The sequence below is a fragment of the Atta cephalotes genome (genome assembly GCF_000143395.1).
Source record: "Atta cephalotes unplaced genomic scaffold scaffold00005, whole genome shotgun sequence".
Lineage (NCBI taxonomy): Eukaryota > Metazoa > Arthropoda > Insecta > Hymenoptera > Formicidae > Atta > Atta cephalotes.
In genome coordinates this window covers 2,860,392-2,885,558 of record NW_012130069.1, presented here as the reverse complement: position 1 = coordinate 2,885,558, position 25,167 = coordinate 2,860,392, and the positions used below count along the sequence as shown (strand labels likewise).

At 32.0% G+C, this 25,167-nt stretch overlaps 6 protein-coding genes across 6 annotated transcripts in view; all 6 read left to right on the top strand.

The window, feature by feature from the left end:
- Positions 1–601: 601 nt before the first annotated feature.
- LOC105626304 lies at positions 602–3,942 on the top strand. Its single transcript, XM_012207605.1, has 5 exons — positions 602–852; positions 3,126–3,225; positions 3,336–3,443; positions 3,654–3,809; positions 3,889–3,942. The coding sequence occupies exons 1-5, from the start codon at positions 602–604 to the stop codon at positions 3,940–3,942; spliced, it is 669 nt and encodes a 222-aa protein (XP_012062995.1).
- Positions 3,943–9,281: 5,339 nt separating this feature from the next.
- LOC105626558 (odorant receptor 85c-like) lies at positions 9,282–11,009 on the top strand. The gene is made up of 5 exons (XM_012207856.1): positions 9,282–9,910; positions 10,224–10,323; positions 10,430–10,531; positions 10,721–10,876; positions 10,956–11,009. Exons 1-5 carry the CDS (start codon positions 9,282–9,284, stop codon positions 11,007–11,009), a joined length of 1,041 nt encoding a protein of 346 aa, XP_012063246.1.
- Positions 11,010–14,106: 3,097 nt separating this feature from the next.
- LOC105626303 (odorant receptor 4-like) lies at positions 14,107–15,896 on the top strand. Its single transcript, XM_012207604.1, has 5 exons — positions 14,107–14,906; positions 15,006–15,105; positions 15,234–15,344; positions 15,471–15,626; positions 15,846–15,896. Exons 1-5 carry the CDS (start codon positions 14,107–14,109, stop codon positions 15,894–15,896), a joined length of 1,218 nt encoding a protein of 405 aa, XP_012062994.1.
- Positions 15,897–16,581: 685 nt separating this feature from the next.
- Positions 16,582–18,446, top strand: LOC105626557 (odorant receptor 4-like). The gene is made up of 5 exons (XM_012207854.1): positions 16,582–17,369; positions 17,764–17,863; positions 17,989–18,099; positions 18,180–18,335; positions 18,393–18,446. Exons 1-5 carry the CDS (start codon positions 16,582–16,584, stop codon positions 18,444–18,446), a joined length of 1,209 nt encoding a protein of 402 aa, XP_012063244.1.
- Positions 18,447–18,937: 491 nt separating this feature from the next.
- LOC105626302 (odorant receptor 82a-like) lies at positions 18,938–21,510 on the top strand. Its single transcript, XM_012207603.1, has 5 exons — positions 18,938–19,740; positions 19,897–19,996; positions 20,153–20,263; positions 20,405–20,560; positions 21,451–21,510. The coding sequence occupies exons 1-5, from the start codon at positions 18,938–18,940 to the stop codon at positions 21,508–21,510; spliced, it is 1,230 nt and encodes a 409-aa protein (XP_012062993.1).
- A 575-nt stretch (positions 21,511–22,085) lies between these two features.
- Positions 22,086–25,167, top strand: part of LOC105626300 — a 3,271-nt gene continuing 189 nt past the window's right edge. Inside the window, exons 1-4 of the mRNA XM_012207602.1 lie at positions 22,086–22,891; positions 23,095–23,194; positions 23,287–23,397; positions 23,586–23,741. Coding sequence (XP_012062992.1) covers positions 22,086–22,891; positions 23,095–23,194; positions 23,287–23,397; positions 23,586–23,741 — 1,173 coding nt within the window. The remainder of the gene's footprint in view (positions 22,892–23,094; positions 23,195–23,286; positions 23,398–23,585; positions 23,742–25,167) is intronic.

The following is a 25,167-nucleotide window of genomic DNA, read 5'->3' as shown; positions in this document are numbered from 1 at the left end:
TCAGTACTACCTGAGCTTCCGTGCTTTAATGATGCGGAAATCACCCTCTACTAAAAAAGTAAATTCAACGACCGTTTACGATCGCGAAAAAGACGCGCAAATAAATATACAGCAGATCCGTTGGTTACTAAAATCAATTGGCATTTGGCCCAATTCACTCAAATCCTCTTCTTCAATAAAGAAATATGTGCGCGTGTTAATGAACGTAATTTATCTCGGTATGGTGGCTTTTCTCTTCATTCCGTGCGTCTTTTACGTCGTGCTCGAAGTCAAAGATATATACAATATCTTAAAGTTCACCGGACCATTGTCCTTTGGCCTGATGGTTACTATGAAGTATAGCTCGCTGGCTCTTCATGGGAGAGATGTCCGTATATGTATCGAGCACATCAAGACTGATTGGAGGAATACGTGGTATCATGGTGATCGCGTGATTATGACTCGAAACGCGCAATTCGGCCGTCGCCTTATAATAATCAACGCGTTTATCGCGTATGGCGGTATTACGTTCTATCACATCGCCATGCCATTGAGCATGGGCAAGATCACAGAGAGAAATAGTAATCTGACGTACCAGCCATTGGTGTATCCGGTCGCAAGGATGATCGTCGACACACGTTATAGTCCAATTAATGAGATCTTCTTTTGGACTCAATTTGCATCGGGTGTCATTTCGCAAACTGTCGCGACCGCTGCCTGTAGTTTGACTGCCGTTTTGGCAGTACATGCTTACGGCCGTCTGGAAATTCTCATGCAGTGGATTTTGCATTTAGTGGACGGGAGAGAGGATTTTTCTAATAACGTGGACGAGAGGCTAGCCATAATTGTGCGACAACATGTGCGAATTTTGTAGTAAGTTCACTATTCAGGAAATAACAATCATCTTCTTCTATATTTGTTGCATATTCAAAATTCTCATTTTTATTTTTAATTTCCTATAATAACATTTGAAGAATATCGTGTTAAATTATTAATCATCTCATACTTTTCTTTTCGCTATAATACTATTATTATTATGTTTAGCAGCCTTTTTACATTCAGTCATCAGGTCAATTGTGGAAAAGAATGCAACACATACAAATAATAATTTTGAGATTTACAGATTACATAATGAATCTGAAATAGACAATTCAATTTTAATTTCGATCTACATGATCTCTGTTTACGAATATTCCTTTAAATCTTGCAATCAGTAGCATTAAAAAAAGGCATTTAATTACTTTAAAAACGAACCATTGAACGAATTTGTTGAAACTTTAAAATTTATTTTCTCTTCGATTTTCTTTACATTCAACAATAAAATTTACGAGCACCCTATAATTAAAATTCGGCACTCATGTGAGTTCCTCCTTATTTCTTGTCTGAACTTGTATTGCGAAATTTGGAAGAAAAGATTTTAAATTCTTTGAATTTTAATTCCATATTTTAACTCCAGATATGTAGATGACATTGTTTTGACCGCACCTAGTGATCAAGTTGATAACATATTGATCAATTTCAATAGCATCTACGAAAAAATTCAATTCACATTGGAAATCGAAAATAATAGATCTCTTAGTTTTTTATCTCCTTCTTAAACGCGAAAATAAAATTATTATTAATTATTAATTGGTACCACAAAAAAATTTTTTCAGATAGATATTTATTCTTCCTATCAAATCATCTCATTTCTCATAAAATTGACTCCATCTACAACGTTGTCACCAGAGCAATCCTTTTCTCACACTATCTTTCATCAAAAGAATTTTGAATTAGTGATCATTCTTTTAAATAATTGTTATCCTTTGGCGTTGATTTTCAACTACATCAATAATAGAATCAAATAATAATACATAAATTCAATTACAATTTTTCATAAGATAATGACGATTTAATCTCGAACACTAAAAATAATAATGTCAAAAAACTTTTTCTGGTACCATATATACCCAAAGTCTCTAACTCTGTCATTTCGTTTTTCAACAGGGCAATGTTCACGATTGGACATAGTTAATTAAATAAATTAAGCTCATTTATTAGAGTTCAAAAAAATAAATTAGACAAATTTCAGAATTGAAATGTCGTTTACAAGATCAATTGTGAGGATTGCTCTGCGCCTTACGTGGGACAGACGAAGAAACGATTGAAGACGCGTATGCACGAGCACAAAAGTAAGATGGGACTCATCTGTAAATATTCTGTTACTGAACACATATTAAATCACAATCATAAATTTGATTGGAAATCATGTATCAATTTTAAATACAGGATTCAATTATAAAAACGGATGATCTCAGAGATGTATCAAAAAACAGGGAAATGACTCACACAAAGATACAGAGACATGTCTTACAATAATTATTATTTATTAAAATACACGTCTAATGAAAATAAATAGGTTTCAATCTTGATCTCAGTCTATTAATGTTTATAACCAATCATTTTAACGTTTAACCAATTCAAACGTTTTTATTGTAATTGATCTCCTGGTTTATATGTAAATCTTAACTGTTCCAATTAATCTTGTTTTAACATTTGACAATTAATTTAATAATGACATAATTCTATTTGACCTCTTTCATATAGATCTTAATTCCATTTCAATTACTTATTGATAACATTTTAATAATACGATATTGTATCATTATTTTATATAAAACAATTTAGATAACATATCTGCATGTCAATTTTAGCAATGAATATTATCCAAAATAATTTCACCATTATGCACTCACATTATGAAACAAGAATTCAAGATTTAAGGAAATATCTTATCCGTTGCAACTATTTGAAATGTACCATCACAACGAATTATACGAAATGTCAATCTTTTGATATCGATTCTTTATTCAATTATTGCTGAAGAAGGATTTTGTTTTGAAACGTACAATTTTATATGTCATTACTTAATGTTCTTTGTTTAATAAATTTATGATATACAATTTCTAATCTCAATTGGTTCGATTATAGATCATTTTTTTATGGATTTACTATCATTATGATTGTAGCAACATTTTTTAAAAACAAGAAAAGCTTATTGATAACTCGCACAAAAATTATCATAAGAATTATATACTGCTTTCTTATTTGTAATTTCATGATTAATTGATTGTTATATTTCCAAGCATACGTGTATTATTTTGCAGTTTTATTAAGTTAACAGAAAAAGTATTACGCCAGATATCTCTTGTGGAAGTTGTAGGATGTACGTTGAACATATGTTTCACTGGATATTACACAATTATGGTAGGCACATCGTACAAAATGTATGGTAAAATTCACTATTCTGCAATAATATTAGAATACGGTTGATGTATGCAAAATATGTTTCCGAAAATAAAATATATTAATTACAGGAATGGGATAACGACTTTGCAATATATATAACATACATTGTTCTGTTTATGAATTTCACCTTCAATCTTTTCGTATTTTGTTATATAGGTGAACTTGTTGCCGAGCAGGTACCATTTCGTACCGCCAAAAATTAAAATAAAAATTTTGTCTGCTACTAAAGCAAAATACATATGTATATATTTAATAAAATTAATTAATTTCTTCAGGCTCAAACGAAATAAATCAATGTTGAATTTATTAAATGTATCAATGTTGAATCATGTCAATGATTCAACATTGATACATTTAATAAATTAATAAATCAATCCTGTACGTAGAGCAAGAGGGTTAGTGAAATATCATACATGATCGATTGGCATCGTCTACCAGGAAGGAAAGCTCTGGCTGTTATACTAATGATTGCGATGTCCAATTCATCAGTTAAACTTACTGCTGGGAATATCATTGAGTTATCTATGATCAGTTTTGGTGATGTAAGTATTTATATAAATTAATTGTAAGTTTTATAGAATAAATTTTTAATTGCATGACTTATAAATGTTTATTAAACAGGTAATTAAGACATCGGTTGCCTATTTAAATATGTTACGTACACTTACTACTTAAAAATTTTTTATGGTATTAAATTATAATACTGATAATTGATATAAATTGTATTTGTTGCAAAATAAATAATAATATCAAATTAGCAATATACAATGTAGAAAAAGAAACAATAATTAGAACAAAACAATAAATTTATTAAAATAAAAAAATAAAAAATGTTGATAAATTATTTCTCATATACATATAAATTATATAATGTATTTTACATATTTTATATATTTATAATAAACATAAATGTTGGCCGAAATTTATTTAACAAAATCACTCTTATTTTCTTATTTTTTTTTAATATTCTTATTAATAATCTTATTTCTTAATTAATATTCTTATTAATAATAAAAAATAATAATAATTTCTTATTAATAATCATAATATTAATTTCCTATTAATATTTTAATTTGAAGCGATTTTAATAATTATTTGTATTTTGCTTATATTTCTCAAGAGTATATAAAGTAGAGTTTTTAGTAAAGATATTTAAAGCGAAAATTCAAGTAAAACATACACGATGTGTCAGTAGGCAGAACAGATATATCTTTTATGTATGGAACTTTTATTTCACAATTAATTAAAAATTAAACGTGTTTTCACGTAACGTGACTTATAACTGATACCACTTATTCGATCATTTCCTATCTTCCTGACATATATATTATTATATCTTTCTTACACATATTATATTGAACTTTATATGCAACAAGTTATACTGTAAATATCGATTATGCACAATCAGCCGACACAGCAACATACTTTCTCTCAAGAATATGTTCGCACACGTACTGCCGTAACTACTTGATTTGCTGTGGGCAGTAGTAAAGACTACTGATTGACATACTCATGCACCGCAGATATAATATAATGCGTTCCTGTACCCAAAATAGATATTTACAGATAAAGTAATAATTTAGAGTCTTCAACTAAATTGTTGAATCTTAAAACCAGTAGATGTTTAGATATTGATGATCGAAATTTTGTCGAAAACTTTGAAATTAACGAATCACTCCTTGATAATTCTCACTGTGATACTCTTAATACGATACATTTTTCTCGAATAAAAGGATTCGTTTAAAGCTGTAGGTCGTGAAACCTACAAGTCACTGATTTAAGGACAATATACATTATTGCTCGTATTTTTGTGTTAAAAGGATCAGATACGTAAATTTATTGAACATATGAAGATTGATTGGCGAAAGGAAGAGATCGCGAGAAGAAAACATTAAGACATGATGAGACATGCTAAAGAAAGATCGTTTGAGAAGATTCTAAACCAACAGGAAATTATCGACAATTGCGGGTTGCCAATTTCTCCGAATTGAATTTATATCTCCAAATCCTTTTATACAATAAAAATACGCATAAAATAAACATCGTCCTCATTAAATGTGACGAAAAAAATCGAGGAAAAAATTAAAGGTTCAATTTATTTCAGCTCTCACAGCTGTCATCTCAGATAAAAATTTCCTTAATGCAGAAATTCTGTAGGTCGTACGTACCAAATGATATACCTTCCCCGGAAGCGTATGACATACATGAACAATCCTGAGTTTGCGAAATTGTGATCAGAGAACAAACAAAAAAGATTTTTCAAAATTGAAATCGTATTTTTTGTATAACAATATATATAATACAATATTATATAACATAATATATTATATATATAATATATTTTTATTAACTTTTTTCCTTTTTTACAGATTCGAAAATCCTTTTCCACAATTAAAATATACACATTAATACGTATATGTAAGATGGAATTTATTCCGAGAATGACAAAAAATTTCGAAATTGAAATCTTAAAAAAAATTTTTTATCGTTCTTGATATAAACTTCACTTCGCAGACACATATTAATGCGTATATACTTTAATCCTGAAAAAAGATTTTCGAATCTGTGAAAAAGAAAAAAATATTTGTTATACAAAAATTATATGATTTAGTTGGTAATACAGACGACTTTAGGATCCTATTGAGGAGAAGTCACCAGGGATCGCTGTTTTTCCAACGCAACGATATGTTTTTATACAATAAAACTTTTGTATTAAGGAAACATCTACGTCAGATGACAGCTCTACACATTGAAAAAAAATGTAAATTTTTAACTTCTTTTTCCGATTTTATTATAAAACTTATTACAGCACTTCCAAATTTTGCGTCTACTTTAATCCCTGTAAATGAATTTTTGATTCTGTTCAGTAAATTCGGAGATTTATATCTATTTGCGAAATCTCAATGATTTGACCATTCCAGCATCCCTTTAAGCGAAATAGCTTTCGTGGAAATTGGAAGCTATACGATAAACATATATTTGTGTGGATATTATGTTATGATGTTACGCATATTGTGTAACAAATACGTGTCGCAAAATGTATATTTTTTTTAAATAAAATTATAAATTATTACATTACAATCAAAATCTTTAGCAATATGTATAACGTGTTTTCATATATAAGAATGTTTTCGTTAAAGGAAAGATAAAACTAGTATTATATATTAATTTATATTTTTCTTGTTCCTTATACAATGTCTATATATTGGGTGTGGGAAAAAGTTCGTGGCGTTTTTCCCGCTAGATGGCATTAAATGTTCAGCAGTCAGCACTATTAATCGCATCGGCAACACTAGACGTGCGTTTAAAAAGTGACATTTTAACCTTTGTTTTGAGCCGAAAAAGATTGAAATCGGTGGATGAAAAATTATTTTATTTTGAAAATGAAAATAAATAAGGAAAAAATTCGCTATATTTTGCAGTATCACTATGATAAAGGCAAGAATGCTGCACAGGCTTGTGAAAAAATTTACGCTGAAGATACTATTTACGATGAAGATACTCTATCAAAATCAGCAGTACGGAAATCGCTCGCTTTCGTGCTGGGAATTTCGATGTGAAAGATGAACCTCGCTCCAATCCAATTGGTCGTCAACCAATCACTGAAAGTCCGATGAAATCATGGTAAAAGTCGAGCGTGATAAGCACTGTGGAGATTGCTAGGGAACTAGGCATCGACCACAAAACAGTTTTAAATCATTTACACAAAGCTGGATAGAAAAAGAAGCTCGATGTTTGGGTTCCTCACGAGTTGAATGTTAGGAACATGATGGACTGAACATTTGTTATATACGCTACTGAAACGGAATGAAATTGAGCCATTTCTGAAGAGAATGATAACTGGTGATAAAAAATGGATCACCTACGACAAACCAACTAGAAAAAGATCATGGATAAAGAAAGGAGAGAAGGCGCAAGCAATCGTAAAACCTGGATTGACGAGGAAGAAGGTGATGTTGTGTGTGTGGTGGGACTGGAAGGGAATCGTTCACTATGAGCTGTTATCGTCCAATCAAACAATTAATTCCGAACTCTATTGTGAACAACTGCAGAGATTACATCAAGCAATTGAGAGGAAGCGGCTAGAATTAATAGGAAAGATCTTCCATCACGACAACGCTCGACCATTTTTGATGACAAAAATTGCGAGAACTTGGAAAGTTTTAATACATCCACCATATAACCCTGACATAGCACCCTCAAACTATCATTTGTTTAGGTCTCTGCAGAACTCTCTTAATGATGTAAAACTAGCTTCAAAAGAGGCCTGTGAAAATCACTTGAAGCAGTTTTTCGATCAGAAACCACAGAAGTTCTATCGCGATAGAATTATGGCTCTGTCCCAAAAATGACAAAATATTATAGAAAATAATGAAGCATATTTGATTTAAATAAATTGATTTCAATATTCTAAGAAAAACACTTTAATTTTATTAAAAAATCGCCACGACTTTTTCCCATACCCAATATTTTTTGTTATATTGGTCAGTTCATTACTCAACAGGTTTTATCCTTACTTTGAAAGCATATCTGCACTACCAATGTAAAATTTTATAAATTTCTTTATATTAAACATATTAATATTCTCATAATGGCTAAACATTACAAAATTTCAAATTTATCGGCACTTCAAAAATTAAGTTTTTTTTTTATGTGAGAGTAAATACGATTGACATAATGAGGAAACACAATCTCGCAGTGCAAAAAGATTGACAAAGTATCCTATATGAACGATTGGTATCGTCTATCTGCCAGAAAAAAAGGATGTCTTGCTCTCATTCTGATAAATGCTATATCAAATTCGTTTATTCAACCGTTGTCAATATCAAATTGTCCATCAGTACTTTTGATAGAGTAAATGAAACATTAATTAAATTGATTCACGAATCATATTTATGCAATTTCCTAAATAGGTGATTTACACATAAATTGCTTATTTGAACATGTCACGTGTATTAACTATGTTGACACTCAAAATGTACAAATTATAGCTACATTTTTGTAACATATAATGAAAAATCTAGAACTAGTAATTTTTTAAATCAATTAATTATTTAGTATGATATTAAAGAAAGAATAAGAATAAGAAATACAGATTTAATAAATAAAAAGATGCATGAACATTTGACACTTATTCTAAAATGTGATACTTCTTATTTTTGTAACTTTTTTCTCACACTATTTACAATTAAATTCTCTAAATGGATTTCAAAGTATCATTTTATTTTAAAATATTGATTCATTTAATACGTATGTATTCATGTAATTATATAATTTTATATATATGTATATGTATATATAATCTAGTACATATGCAATATTTTTACTTTAAACAAAAATTTATGAAAGAAGAATGAGAATCATGATCCTTACTCTCGCAAAACATACTCGTGGAAGAAGATATGTCTTACGGGAAATTAAAAATAAAAATGTAATGAAAATTTTGAATATGCAATATGTATAAAAGAAGATAATTGTTATTTCCTGAATAGCGGATTTACAATTAGTACAAAATTCGCACATGTTCTTGCATAATTATGGCCAGCCGCTCCACGTTATTAGAAAAATTTTCTTTCCCGTCCACTAAATGCACAATCCACTGCATGAGAACACATAATTCACGAAATAGTATACAAGGAAGAAGAAGAAAAAAATTTCCTATGCTTCATTGTCAATATGACTATAAAATGCACCCTTTAACTTCATGACGTGATTGATCGCTTTTTCCTAGGAAGTTGAGCGCGCAAGCGCTTAACGTGAGTACGTGTCCTCGACTTTCAGTTTCCTTTCAGTACTACCTGAGCTTCCGTGCTTTAACGATGCAAAAATCATCCTTTACTCAGAAATCAAATCTGGTAGTGACCGGATATGATCATGAGAAATACGCGCAGATAAGTATTAAGCAGATCCGTTGGTTACTGAAGTCACTTGGCATTTGGCCCAATTCACTCAAATCCTCTTCTTTGATAAAGAAATATGTGCGCGTATTAATGAACATAATTTATCTCGGTATAATGGCTTTTCTCTTCATTCCGTGCGTCTTCTATGTCGTGCTCGAAGTCCAAGATACATACAATACCTTAAAGTTCGCCGGACCATTATCCTTTGGCCTAATGGTTATCATGAAATACTGCTCGCTAGCCCTTCATGGGAGAGATATTTGTGTATGTATCGAGCATATCAAAATCGATTGGAGGAATACGTGGTATCACGACGATCGCGCGATTATGACTAAAAACGCAAAATTCAGCCGTCGTCTTGTAATGATCAACGCGTTCTTAACGTACAGCGGTGCCATATTCTATCTTATCGCCATGCCGATTGGCATGGGCAAGATTACAGACAAAAATAGTAATCTGACGTACCAGCCTCTGGTGTATCCGGTCGCTAGGATTATCGTTGACACGCGTCACAGTCCAATTAATGAGATTTTCTTTTGGACTCAATTCGCATCAGGTATCATTTCGCAAACCGTCGCGGCCGCTGCTTGTAGTTTGACTGCCGTTTTGGCAGTACACGCTTACAGTCGTCTGGAGGTTCTCATGCAATGGATTGTGCATTTAGTGGACGGGAGAGAGGACTTTTCTAATAATGTGGACGATAGGCTGGCCATAATTATGCAAGAACATGTGCGAATTTTGTAGTAAGTCCGCTATTCAAGAAATAAGAATTACCTTCTTTTACACGTGTTGCATATTCAAAATTCTCATTCCATTTTAATTTTTAATTTCCCGTAATAACATTTGAAGAATATTGTGTTAAACTATTATTCATCTCATTTGTTTTTCGCTAGAACACTATCATTACGATTGTAATATTTTTTTAGAAACAAGAAAAGTTTATTGATAAAATCATTCGCACAAAAATGATCGCATAAAAATTATACTGTTTTCTTATTTGTAATTTTCTGATTAATTGATTATTGTATTTTCAACCACATGTGTATTATTTTGCAGTTTTATAAAATTAACAGAAAAAGTATTGCACCAGATATCTCTTGTGGAAGTTGTAGGATGTACATTTAACATATGTTTCCTTGGATATTACACAATTATGGTAGGCACATGGTGCAAAATATGTGGCAAAACTCACTCTTCTGCAATAATATTAGAATACCGATGATAAAAAATATGTTTCCGAAAATAGAAAATTTTAATTGCAGGAATGGGAAGGCGGCTTTGCAATAACATATATTATTCTGCTTATGAATTTCGTCTTCAATCTTTTCGTATTTTGTTATATAGGTGAACTTGTTGCCGAGCAGGTACGATTTCGTACCTCCAAAAATTAAAACAGAAGTTTTTTCTGCTTCTAACGCAAAATACATATGTATAATACATTTAATAAAATTAATCAATTTCTTCAGGCTCAAACGAAATAAATCAATGTTGAATCATTGGCATGATTCAACATTGATACATTTAATAAATTAATAAATCAATCCTATACATAGTGCAAGAGTGTTAGTGAAACATCATACATGATCAATTGGCATCGTCTACCAGGAAGGAAAGCTCTGGCTATTGTACTAATGATTGCGATGTCCAATTCATCAATTAAACTTACTGCTGGGAATATCATTGAGTTATCTATGAGCAGTTTCGGTGATGTAAGTATTTATATAAATTAAATATAAGTTTTATCGAATAAATTTTTAATTGCATGACTTATAAACATTTATTAAACAGGTGATGAAGACATCAGTTGCCTATTTAAATATGTTGCGTACACTAACTACTTAAAAATTTTTCATGGTGTTAATTTATAATACTGATGATTGATAAATTATATTGCAAAATGAATAATAATATCAAATTAGCAATACAATAATTTAGAAAAAAACAATAATTACAACAAAACAATAAATCCATTAAAATAAAAAATAATTTTAAATGTTGATAAATTATTTCTGATATACAGAATATAATGTATTTCACATTTATATTTTATATATTATATATTTATATTAAACATAAATGTTAGCTAAAATTCACTTAACAAAATCCCTCTTATTTTCTTATTTTTTTTATTTTTAATATCTTAATAATCTTAATATTAATTTCCTATTAATATCTTAATTTGAAGTGTAATTATTTGTATTTTACTTATATTGTCTCAAGAGTACATCAGATAAAATGAAGTTTTTAGGAGAGATATTTAAAACAAAAATTCAAGTAAAGTGATGTGCAGAACAAAAGTACAGCTTCTAATGTATGGAATTATATTTCACAAATTAAAAATTCAATGTGTTTTTATGTGATTTATAACTGACACCATTTATTCAGTCATTTCCTATCTTTCTTACACATTATATTGAACTTTATATGCAACAAGTTATACTGTAAATATCGATTGTGCACGGTTAGCTGACACAGCAACATACCTTCTCTCAGGAATAAGTCATATATTCGCACACATGCTGCCATAACTACTTGACTTGCCATAGGCAGTGATAAAGACTAGTGATTGCGTTCACCGCGGATAAAGTACAATGCGTTCTTTCGGTACCCGTTCATAGGTAAAGTACAATGCGTTCTTTCGGTACCCGGTTCACGTTTACAGGTGAAATAATAATTTATAATCTTCAACTAAATTGTTCTATCTTGAAACTAGTAGATATTTAGAGTTTGATCGAAAAGATTTTATCAAAAAAAATTAACGAGTCTCTAAAATTAACGAGTCGCTCTTTGATAATTCTCACAATAATATTCTCTATATGATACATTCTTCTCGAAGAGAAAGATGTCCATTTAAAACTGTAGGCTATGGAATCTATAAATCACCGGGTTATTAAGGTGATATAAATTATTGCTCGTATTTATGTTAAAAGGGTCAGATATAAATTTATTGAACATATGGAGATTGATTAGCAAAAGGAAAAGATCGTGAGGAAAGAGCATTAAGACATAATGAGACACGCTAGAGAAAGACGCATTATAGCAAGTATTTAAGGGGAGCCTAAAGCGAAGCTCGAACTTCGACAAGTCATCAGAGATCGATTTTTCTAGCCCATCGACATGTCTTTATATATCACACCAAATTTCACGTAACCTACAAGCAGTCGCACTTTTGCATCAATTTTCATGTAACATATTCATCGCGATAAAGCATCTAAGTTTAGTAGTAATTCTAAGAACTTGACGTTATTTGTTCGTGCAAATTACGTGTTTGTGAATTTTGTAAATACAAGATTGCAAAATTTTCGTATCAAATAAATGTTGTTATGACTTGACTACTTGAGATGCCATGTTATACTAAAAAATGGTAAAAAATATATCAATTTCGAAATTTTTAATCGTTCTCAGCATACAACTCATCTCCACTTTATGAACACATATGCGTATCCTTTAATCCTGGGCAAGTATTTTCTGTGAAAGAGAAAGAGACTATATATTTGTTATATAAAAATTATATGATTTAGTCGATACAGATGGCTTTCTTATGTATTTATCATGCAAGATGGTATTTTTTTGTTACAATGTAACAAGAGAAATATCACCGATACGTGGTAATCGGCAATGAAACGTAATAAGTCATTTAGTTTATTCTTCAATGATCGTGGACACAAAGGACTCCGCATGTTTCTTATAAATTTTGGTTCTTGGTCAAATCTTCTCATATTTTGGGAAATTGTAGTTCCAGGTGTCCTGAATTAAAAATCATTTTTAGTCACAACTGAGATCGCGAAGCGAAATGCAATTATGACAGCCTTATTTCGCATGTTATAAGATTCATCTAGGTATTTTTTTAAGCTGTAGGATCGAAATTGTTTATAGTGCCCTATATCCGAAATAATAGAATTAACAAAGTTTGAACAGTTATATCTCGAAAACTGTTAATTTTAGGAGATACGCCTATTGACACTTTAATCAGGACACCTGGAGGAACTACAATATCCCAAAATATAAGAAGATTTAACCGAGAATAAAAATCCATAAGAAACGTGCAGAGTCTTTTAACCTCAGTATCCTGTAATCCTGTTTATGCTTCAGTGTTTACACTGTAGCCTTTCGTCTCTCATCATGAACACCATAGATGAGTACGGTTTGATCATATTTTCGTGATACACGCACGCAATTTAGTAATGTTGCGGCTTATAGAATTGGTTAAGAATTTAAGAAACAAGAAAAAATGTCAGAGAAACCTGGCGAATTTGAGCGTTATCTGCAAACATTAAGGCAAGATTAAAGTATGATTTATTATTATAAACACCACTTTTAAACATTGCACTACTTTTAAACATTTCTAAGGAAATTATCGAATATATAAATAATTATTAACTTGAATTTATTTAAAATTAGTATATTATAAATTAGTATAATATTAGTATATTATAAAGTTTAAATTAAAACTTTAACCATGTAAAGATAGCATGATATGAGTAAATATACATAATAAATATTTTACATAAAATTATTATACTTTGTATTATACACATAAAAGTTATGCATAATGTGCATTTTAATAATAGATTTTTGTAATATTACTTAGCAATCTTTTCATTTGTGTGTTTTATGGATTTTTAATTAGTACTTAAAAAATATGTGATAGAAAAAATTAATTTTATGAATTTTACAAGTATAATGCAAGTTAAATAATTTATGATTCTATACGCTTACTTACGAAGCAAAATATGTACTGCACACGTCACAATTTGCATATTATCTACATATCCTTACTTGCAACTGACGGTGCAACAAGTAGCGGTTATCGATTAGCACAATGGTCCGCCTCTTGCACGTAACTCTGAATGAAGACCTGCGCAATCGTAACTTCTATTGAGAAACGGGATAATACGGAGAAAATGGTTAGTATTTTGCGCGCTTTCAAAGAATGATCATGACGATCGCATCTGATAAACCACCATCGGTTTTGTATCGCCATAATGAACATCACGATTATAGTCTTCAATTGAATCGTTGGTTTCTAAAACCAATTGGCGCCTGGCCAGAATCGCGTGTTACCACAATTAGCGAAAGACTCCTATTGAAAATTATCCAAATAATATGCTACGCCCTCATAGCTTTCACGGTTATTCCTAGCATGATGTACTTCTATCTTGAGGAACAGGATCTTGATACTAAGATGAGATTAGTAGGTCCTGTAAGCCACTGGGTTATGAGCTCATTAAATTATAGTTCTCTGCTGTGGCGCGGCAAAGACATACGTTGCTGCATTCAGCACATGGAGAACGATTGGTGCATCGTGCACAGAAATGTGGATCGCGGAGCGATGCTAAGATATGCCAAATTTGGCCGATCTATGGCCGCATTTTGCGCAGTTTTTCTGCACTGCGGTGTGTTCTCATACAGTGTAGTGAACAGTTTAACGCCGATAATCATCGTAGTCGGCAATGAGACTGTCTCGACGCGACGATTGCCTTGTCCGTTTTACAGCAAATTACTAGATATCAGCCATGATCCGATGAATGAGATCGTGTTAATGATACAATTCCTGTCAGGTTTCATAGCTAATTCTGTCACGGTCAGTGCTTGCAGTCTTGCTGGGGTTTTCGCAATGCATGTATGTGGTCAATTCGCCGTGCTCTACACATGGTTGAATGAATTGACAAACGAGGAAAAACGAACCACCAAGAATAAATTGGCAAACATAGTCGAGCATCATCTACGTGTATTAAAGTAAGGTATCGCTAATCCAATTATAATAAGGCATTTGTAACAATTACAATATCAAATATAAATAAATCTTAAAATTTGAGAAAATTATGGTATTTTTAGTTTTATATCACGCTTTGAAAAAATTATGAATCAAATATGCATGGTGCAATTAGTTGGATGCACCATGAATTTGTGCTTGCTTGGTTACTGTTCGATTAAGGTATAATAAAAATATAATTAATAAACATTTTTTTTTAATATAAATGCATATACCTTTTTAAAGACGTACTCTTTTTTTTAGAAAAATATTTTTGTTTCTTTTTATGATATTTTGTTTTATAATTTCAGGAATGGGATGAAAAAAACACGAAGACTATAACAACATATGGCATTCTTTTCGTATCTATGTCTTTTAATATCTTTATATTTTGTTATATCGGTGAAATAATCACGGAGCAGGTAACGCGTGCAAGTGAACCACAAAACTGCTTGTGTTTTGGAATATAGTAAAAATATTTAAAATATTACTGATTCATTATTCTGCACAAAAATAGTCTCGTTGTATTTAGTATAAAATTACTGCAGTGTAGAAAAGTTGGTGAAATGGCTTACTTTATCAACTGGTACTATTTACCTCATAAAACTACCCTCGATATAATGCTGATAATATCGAGATCCCGTGTTATAATTAAAATTACTGCTGGAAAATTGATTCATCTCTCATTAATGACATTTGGTGATGTAAGTATAGATTTCTGAACATCAAACATTTTTATGATAAAAAATGAGGCTCTGTTATCTTCAATACCTATCCTTCATCGTGTTTTTACATAGCACGTATTATAAATATTTATCAATTTTTTGTTTTATAAAAAAATTTAACGTAACAAAAAAAGAAAGATTATATTGGAAAAAATCTCTCATAAAATTTAATTTATTTTATTTGTTGTTTCTTTCTAGATAATTAAAACTTCTGTAGCATATCTAAATATACTTCGTACCGTAATGTAATATATATATGTGAAAATACTAAATAGGTGTCACTTAAATAGATATGCAATAGGAGACTATTCTTATAATTCGAAGCTTTGAGCAATGCCACTTTTCTTATCAATAATAATGTAATCTTTATGAAATCGTCGAATCATAGTATATAAAGAATTAAAGTATGTATGTATAAAGAATATGATACATATAAAATATAAATAGAAATACTCACTTGCTACATTTTCAAAGTTCATAAAATATTAAAATTGCTATTTTGTGCTCTTTTCCTTTTAATACAATATACTTTGCGAATGCATCAGAAAGCGACGTCGGGAGGGGACGAACAAAGCAACAAGTTGCACTATCGATCAGCATGAAATTCCGAAATTTCCTCGCTCGCAACTATTTCTGCTCGTGAAGTATCAATTAAAAAATTGCATTATATGTCGCGTTTGATCGATACAGAGCACTTTGTTTGATTTTGTTTGATTCGCCGAGTTAACGTATAGAATGTATTCGCAATGATGTTATTGAAGCGACGAGTCCGACGACACTGGTCAATCGATCAAAACATTTGTGGTGGATTCTTCTTTTCTCGCGCAGACGCTACAGCGACTAGGAAGCCAGTCTTTAACAGTCGATTAGTAACTGTCGTGCCGTCGTATTGCTATTGACTCCTAGTCAATAGCTGTGCTTTCACGTTGCCATCATGTGTCGGTCAATGATTAAAGATCTTCACGATCACAGTGTGCAGTTGAATCGGTGGTTTTTAAAGCCAATAGGCGCGTGGCCGCAAGAACTCACGACTTCTAGCAGCGAGAAAGCTGTGTCTCGAATTTTGATATTCATCTGTTACTTCCTGATAGCTTTCACCGTGATACCATGCGCATTAAATATCTTTTTTGAAGAGAAAGATGTTGAATTAAAACTAAGAGCAGCTGGTCCGCTGAGCCACTGGTTCATGGGCGGATTGAATTATTGCTCTTTATTGCTGCACAGCGCTGACATACATAAGTGCATGCAACACATGGAAATGGATTGGCGGATTATGAAGCAATCGCGGGATCGCGAGATTATGGCAAGAAATGCGAAGCTGGGCCGATTCGTGGCGGGTTTCTGCGCAATATGTATGCACGGCGGCGTGTTTTTTTACAACATCGTATCCGGTATGACGACAGTGATGGTGTCGATCGGCAACAACCAAAGCATCTCGATGCTCCAATTACCTTGTGCCTTTTACAACAAATTAATAGATACCAGATACAGCCCGGCAAATGAGATTGTTCTTATAACACAGATGCTGTCAGGTTTCATAGTGAACTCCACCACTGTCAGTGCTTGCAGTTTAGCTGCGGTTTTCGCTATACATGCGTGTGGTCAACTCGATATTTTAATCTTACGTCTAGGCAAGCTCATCGAAGGTGAAGATGCGGAAAAAAATGAACCGGTCCAGAGGAGGCTGGCCAATATTGTGGATCACCATCTACGTGTTCTGAGGTAGTATTAGATATCAATATTAGACAATAAAATATAATTTTAAAAAATCTACGTATATGTATATATATGTACACATATAAACATGTTTTTTTATGTAAAAAAAACTATTTCAAAAAATTAATCTCTACTCAATTTAATATTTAATAATACTTACATAAATGGTTAAATCATAATTTTGTATCTCATTTGATTTTCTTTTAATTTGCGTGCTATTAATATTCTTTCTTTTGAATAAAAATTTTTATTATAAAGTTTGTTCAAATTTTATCATATTATATGTATAATATATGCCAACTTACAAATTAATATTTAACAAAAATTAATATTTAACAAAAATTTTTTTGAGATTTATCAAAGTTTTTTTACTGATTGTATTAATTATTTTTGACTTTAGATTTATAGGGAGTATCGAAGACGTTATGCATCAAATATGTCTGGTAGAATTACTTGGATGCACATTTAACTTATGTATGCTTGGATATTACTCCATTACGGTATGCTAATCATCTTAAAAGGTGAATATAGTAGAAAGGTAGTTGAAATTAATTTAATAAGACTTTCGTAACATCAAAAAAATTTATATCTCAAGAAACTTATCTTTACATTATGATTCTTTCAGTGGTGGAATAAGATTGATAGAAAGGGCATAATGGCGTACATTATCGTGTATATATCCATGAGTTTTAATATTTTTATATTTTGCTACATAGGTGAAATTTTAACGCAACAGGTAAAAAAACACGATATTACTGGCGCAAAATTAATAAGTTAATACATTTGCATATTTAATGATGCAATGTTTATTATTAGTGTAAAAAAGTTGGCGAAATAGCATATATGACTGACTGGTATCATTTACCTCATAAAACAGCTATGAGTTTGATCCTAATTATATCAAGATCGAGTGTCGTAATCAAAATAACTGCTGGAAAAATGGTTCAACTTTCTCTCGTAACTTTTAGTGACGTGAGTATCTTTTTTTCATTTCTCTTTAAATTTTTTAGATCACTTTCGTCATTTTAGGTTATCAAAACATCTCTCGTTTACCTAAATATGTTACGAACTGTTACAACGTGAATCTGTATGTGATCTAGAAGAATCTCAATATTTGTTTACTTGTATAGTATTTTTAAATAAAGACACTTAAATAACAAATTTATATATTAAAAAATATTATATTTAATTATTATTAATTTACGTATAAAGTTATACTTATAGTAGTCTCATATAAGATCACGATAATACGGTTCCTCTGCAATGCAGATGAAATCACAATACGCAATTTGAAGTAACTTTCCATATTTATTTTTTTAATATAATATTGTAATATCACTGAAACATTGTAAGCGCCTTCGAAGCGCGTTTTCCGCGAAAAAATCAACGTAGCACTTCCGCGAACAATTATTGATCAGTCATGTATGCGTCTCTCTCACAAAGTATATCACCCTATCCGTTCACCAAACCGCTCCAGTTAAAGATTCGCGCAGGCGCTCGATAGAACGTAAGACGGTGCACCATTTGTTCAACGATTTCGCAGTCAGTGCACGTGCGCCTTCCGCAAAATAATCATGACATATTCCGATCATGTAACAAGGGGCACCAAGTTCTCCTATAAAAGCGATAATGATTACAGTCTTCAACTGACTCGTTGGTTTCTGATACCAATCGGTGTTTGGCCGCAAATGAGCACAGCGACAAAAGTGAAGAGAATCTTTTCGCACATACACATTTTAACTTGCGCGTCTTTAATAGCAATCATTATGGTGCCATGTTTGTTATACGTATTACTGGAAGAAAAAGATACCGAGATCAAATTGAACATCGCAAGTCCGCTGAGCCATTGGATGATGAGTATGATTAATTACTGTTTACTTCTTACGCGTAGCGATGATATTCGTCAGTGCGTGTTGCATATGGAGACGGACTGGCGGTACATTCGGAAAATCGAGGATCGTCAGATAATGATACGACAGGCCAAGATCAGTCGCTTCATCACCGGATTTTGCGCGGTGTTCATGCAGAGTGGCACATTCCTCTTCGCTATAGCCAAATCACTGTCAACCACTATCGTCATCGTAGGCAATGAAACTGTCTTGATACACCCGATGACCTGCCCAATGTATACCAAGTTTATCGATACGAGATTTAGTCCCGCGAATGAGATCATAGTGGGTGTAGAGTGGTTATCGTGTTTTATAGTGAACTCTGTCTCAGTGAGTACTTGCAGCCTCGACGCAGTCTTTGCAATGCATGCATATGGTCAGTTGGACATGCTATTTTCGTGGTTAAACGACCTCGTGGATAAAGAGGGAAACGAAAACGCCGAGCAAAGATTGGCTGTTATCGTGGAACATCATTTGAGAGTGCTAAGGTATTTTGTTTAAATATCGAAGATTGCATTTTATCAAAATATTATTAAAATATTATTTCACAGAAATACCACACATTTAACATTTCACATAAGCTCATTCTTCTTATAAATTTAAAAAGAAATATATCACATATACTACAATTGCACACGTTTTAGTTTTATATCGCGTATGGAAACCATTATGCAACAGATCTGTCTCGTGGAATTGCTGGGATGTACGCTGAATATGTGTTTACTTGCATATTATTTTATTACGGTATGCTAATAATGTGAAAAGTGAATATGTGATATAATTACATTCTGTAATTTTGTTTTACTTATAAAATATCAAATTTAATTTTTTAATATAGAATATTGAAAGAAAGGTTTTTCATTATTGTCTAACCAAAAATCTTAAACTTTTTTTTTTCAGAATATGGACTCGTTTGATATGGCAAAAACAATATCATATGCCATTATATATCTATCTGTGACTTTCAATATTTTTATATTTTGTTACATCGGTGAGATTCTCACAGAACAGGTAATAATTAAAAAACCAAGTTAAGATAATACGTGACAATTATTCAAGAAAATTTATATTTGTATTTAACTTTCGCGTTTTGTAATATTTTTTTTACTATTTTACGTTTTTAAACAATAAAAAGATAAAGTTTAAATTTAGTGCAAGAATGTCGGCGAAAGAGTATATATGATTAATTGGTACGAATTACCGCACAAAACTGCTCTTGGACTTATATTGGTAATAACACGATCGAGTAACGTCATCAAAATAACTGCTGGAAAGTTATTTCAATTGTCTATTGCAACTTTCGGTGATGTAAGTAATATACTTAAATTTATAATAAGAATAAAATAATAATAAAAAATTGATATATATTCTACTTACTTTATAATTATTTATTAAAATTATCATTAACGTTCCTAAATCGATTGCATTTTTCCGTTTAATAAAATCATATATGAAGAAGCACAAAAATAATTAGAATTTGAGTGCAGTGCGACCATCTAAACTCGTTGCGTTATTAATTATTGCAAATTAAAATATTTTGAAAAAGTATATCAAGTGAAGTGATTCTGGATTGATTGATCGCATACACAAAAATTTGCAAAAGAACATTGTTATAATGTTGCAATGTTGCTGTAATGATTTGTGCTATATAGGATTTCTTCGATGAATTTTTTTTGTCTTTGCAAGTAAATTTGGTGATTTTTATTATGATTGATAAAAAAGAACAAAATGTACGTTTGTTTTCTTTTAAACAATTATGTTATTAAAAATGTTTCAATATTTCAAGGAAGAAATAAAAAGTAATAAAACATTTTATTAAACAATTTTATTAAACAATAGTTATTTTTAGGACCTCCTTCGTACTTATATTCAACTTAAAGTTTGTTATTATGAGTTTTTCAAAGTATTGAAACAGTTTCAGCAGCAAATTTTCCTCCAAAAGAGCAAAGCTTCAGGCAAATTCTCTGTTCTTTTTTTTTAATAATCAAATTTGCTTTCAAACAAAGAAAATCAGTCAATCCGGAACATGCGACCTCTAATGGCATAACACTTTACTACGTCCAGTTTGTGGATGCTGCACTCGAATTTCAGTTATTCTTGTGTCCCTCTTATATTAATTCGAATTTATTTTAATTAATCTTAAAATTTTCCGGATTTTGAATTTATCATAAATAGGAAAGAAGACGTTGCTGTTTCAGGTAGTTAAAACTTCCATGGTATATTTGAATATGTTGCGAACGATGTCATCCGCTGCGTAAATTATATTAAATAGAAAAAAATATATTTTGTATAGAACTGGTATAGTATATAATATAGTAGAACTATTTAATAAATAGAAATTATGTTGAACATAGTACAATTTTTATAATTACGCTATTTAACGAACAATGAAGTTGCGTGTCATCCAACTTTCTCAAAATTAAAAATTAACGTTTAATATAAACAAAAACGAAAATATATCGATTCATGAATATGAAATATCATATCAATTAAATAAGAGAGATGCTAATTCTTTACTAATATATCTTACATATTATATGATATTATGATTCACATATTATTTACACATAGTAGCAAAAGAAAATTAACAGAACCAATATTACGCCACTGTTATATAAAATTCTGTGCATTTTCTCCGACCAAAAGGTCAACGCTACATTTCCGTAGCAATTATCGATCACATGTTCATGCGTCTCTGTCAGGAAGCACACATTACTTCACCTATTGTTCAAACCACTCTAAAGATTCGCGCACGCGCCCATTCCAACGTAGCTTTAACAGGTGCACTGTCCGACGTGGCCAGTGCATCGTGCGCATCCGCGAAGCGATTACGATGTACTCCGAGCGTATATTGACGAGTATCAAATTCACGTATAGAAGTAATAACGATTACAGTCTTCAACTTACGCGTTGGTTTCTGATGCCGATCGCAGCTTGGCCACAAGCGACTATATCAAGGACGGTGAAGAGGATCTCCCTACAAGCACACGTTCTCGCTTGCTCATCTCTGATAGCAATTGTTATGGTACCATGTATGTTGTACGTGTCACTGGAAGAAAAAGATGTCCAGATGAAGTTAAACGCGATGGGTCCGCTAAGCCATTGGATCATGGGCACAATTAATTATTGGTTGCTCCTTACGCACAGCGATGACATCCGTAAATGTGTGCAACATATGGAGATGGACTGGAGACTGGTTCGTAGGAACGACGATCAAGATGTAATGTTGCGATACGCAAAGATCGGTCGTTTCGTCGCCGGATTCTGCGCGATATTCATGCAGAGCGGAACATTCCTTTTCACTGTGGCCAAGGCGATGACATCCATGAATGTAATGATCGGCAACGAAACTATGTCGGTGCATCCGATGACCTGTCCGATATATAGTAAATTTATAGACACAAAATTCAGCCCCGCGAATGAGATTATGCTGGCTGTGGAGTTGCTGTCGTGTTTTATAGTGAACTCGGTTACGGTGGGTGCTTGCAGTCTCGCGGCAGTTTTCGCAATGCATGCTTACGGCCAGCTAAGTATGCTGTTCGCTTGGTTAAACGATCTCGTCGAAGATGAAGATAAGGGAAACAATTTTGCCGAAAAGAAACTGGCCACGATTGTGGAGCATCATTTAAGAGTACTGAGGTATTTTACTTAAATATAAAAATTAAATTGCATTTGTGCGTCAGTGTCTTTAGCATACAAGACACAATTTAATCACATATTAGTCATTACTGATATTACAATATTCATAATATTTGTTATGAGAAATGTGCAAAGACATTAAAATTCAAAAATTCATTGTATTTTTATAAATATAAAAAGTATGTTGGATTTATGCTTTTCAGTTTTATATCACGAATGGAGAATGTTATGCAAAACATCTGTCTTGTGGAATTGGTGGGATGCACGATGAATATGTGTTTACTTGCATATTATTCTATTACGGTATGCTAAAGACTTAAAAAGGTGAATATATGCTATCAGCACTTATAACTTCTTTATTTATGAAATGTTAAATCTAATTTCTGATTTTTCAGAATTGGAGTGATTTTGATGCCGCAAGAATAACATCGTATATTATCGTATACGTATCTATGGCTTTCAATATTTTTATATTTTGTTACATCGGCGAGATTCTCACAGAACAGGTAATTCCTCGAAATTGATGATATTTAGAATAGTCTGACTTATGCTTAAGAATACATAATTTGATGGTTCTATAAAAAGTTGTTCAATGATTTGAATTTTGTCTTGAATACGTTTCTTACTGTTTTCCACATTTTTTAAAACTCTTATACAGAAAATTTTAAAATATCTACATTAATTTATTTATTAGTGCAAAAATGTTGGCGAAAAGGCATATATGATTAATTGGTATGAATTACCGCACAAAACTGCTCTTGGTCTCATTTTGGTAATAGCGCGATCAAGTAATGTTATCAAGATTACCGCTGGAAAATTATTTCAATTGTCTATCGCAACTTTTGGTGATGTAAGTAAAACGAATATCGTATTTATAATGACGTTGTAAAATAAAAATTCGATACATTTTCTACAAATTATTATAAAATTTTCCTTCACATTTCTCTTCGTTCAATCTCAATCTGAGCGACATATATATATACATATATATAGGGTCTTTCAATAAGGACGCTCGATTTTTAAATGTAAATAAAACAAGTTGTGTGTGAGATATCACTCAATTTTTTTTTTATTTAAAAGAATATTTTATGGCATTAAGTATGGAATATAACGTCGCTCAAACGTCCGCCGCGGCTTCGCTTGATGACACGTATTCGGGCGGTCCAATTTTCGATGACTTTCTCGTATAAATCTGAATTTGCTGGATGACATTTGTTATGTTGACTTTGAGAGCATCAATTGTTTGCGATTTCGTATAGACCTGCGATTTAAGATAGCCCCAAAGGAAGAAGTCTAAAGGCGTTAAATCGCACGATCTTGGTGGTCACGTCGCCGCGCGAGATAACTCTCAAATCGCTCGTACAGAATGTCCATCGTGGCATGCGATGTGTGGCACGTAGCGCCATCCTGTTGGAACCACATGTTATCGGTATCCATATCATCCATTTTAGGCCACAAGAAGTTGCTTATCATCGATCTGTAGCGCTCGCCGTTGACGGTTATGGCAACGCTCGCTTTGTTTTGGAAGAAGAACGGACCGATGATTCCGCCAGACCAAAATCCGTATCAGTGACTTTCTCGGGATGCATTTGGAGCTGATGTATCTCGCGTGGATTGATATCGTTCCAAATTCGACAATTTTGCTTGTTCACATATCCATTCATCTAAAAATGGTCCTCATCGCTAAAGATGATTGTTTGGCAAAATTTGGGTTAACTTCCAACTGCTTAGAAAATTCAATCAGCGAACACATGGCGTTGTCTATGTCGTTTACCTTAAGTTCCTGGGTCAGTTGAATTTTAAAAGGATGCAGACCTAAGCCCCGACGCAAAATTCGCCAAGTTGAAATCGCAGAAAGGCCAAGTTCTTGTGAACAACGAGAAATTGACTGCCTCGGGTTTTCTCGTACACTCTCACGCACAGCAGCGATGTTTTCAGCAGACCTTTTGTTTCGGCGACGTACTGGCTGATTATTTATCGAACCGGTTGACTCGAATTTGGCCACGAATAGTCGACTCGGCAGGACGGTTGTGGCGAGGATAAAAATCACGCGGAACGTTTTTCGAACGGAGCACTGATTTTGATAATAAAATTTTATGATTTGCACACGTTGCTCAACACTATGACTTTTCATGGTGATTTGCCATACACTACTAAACAATTCACAACAAATTTGATAAATGTCACTTTAACAACATGGCTACTATGATTTAACAAATTTCGAGCGTTCCTATTGAAAGACCCTATATATATATATATATATATATATATTAAAC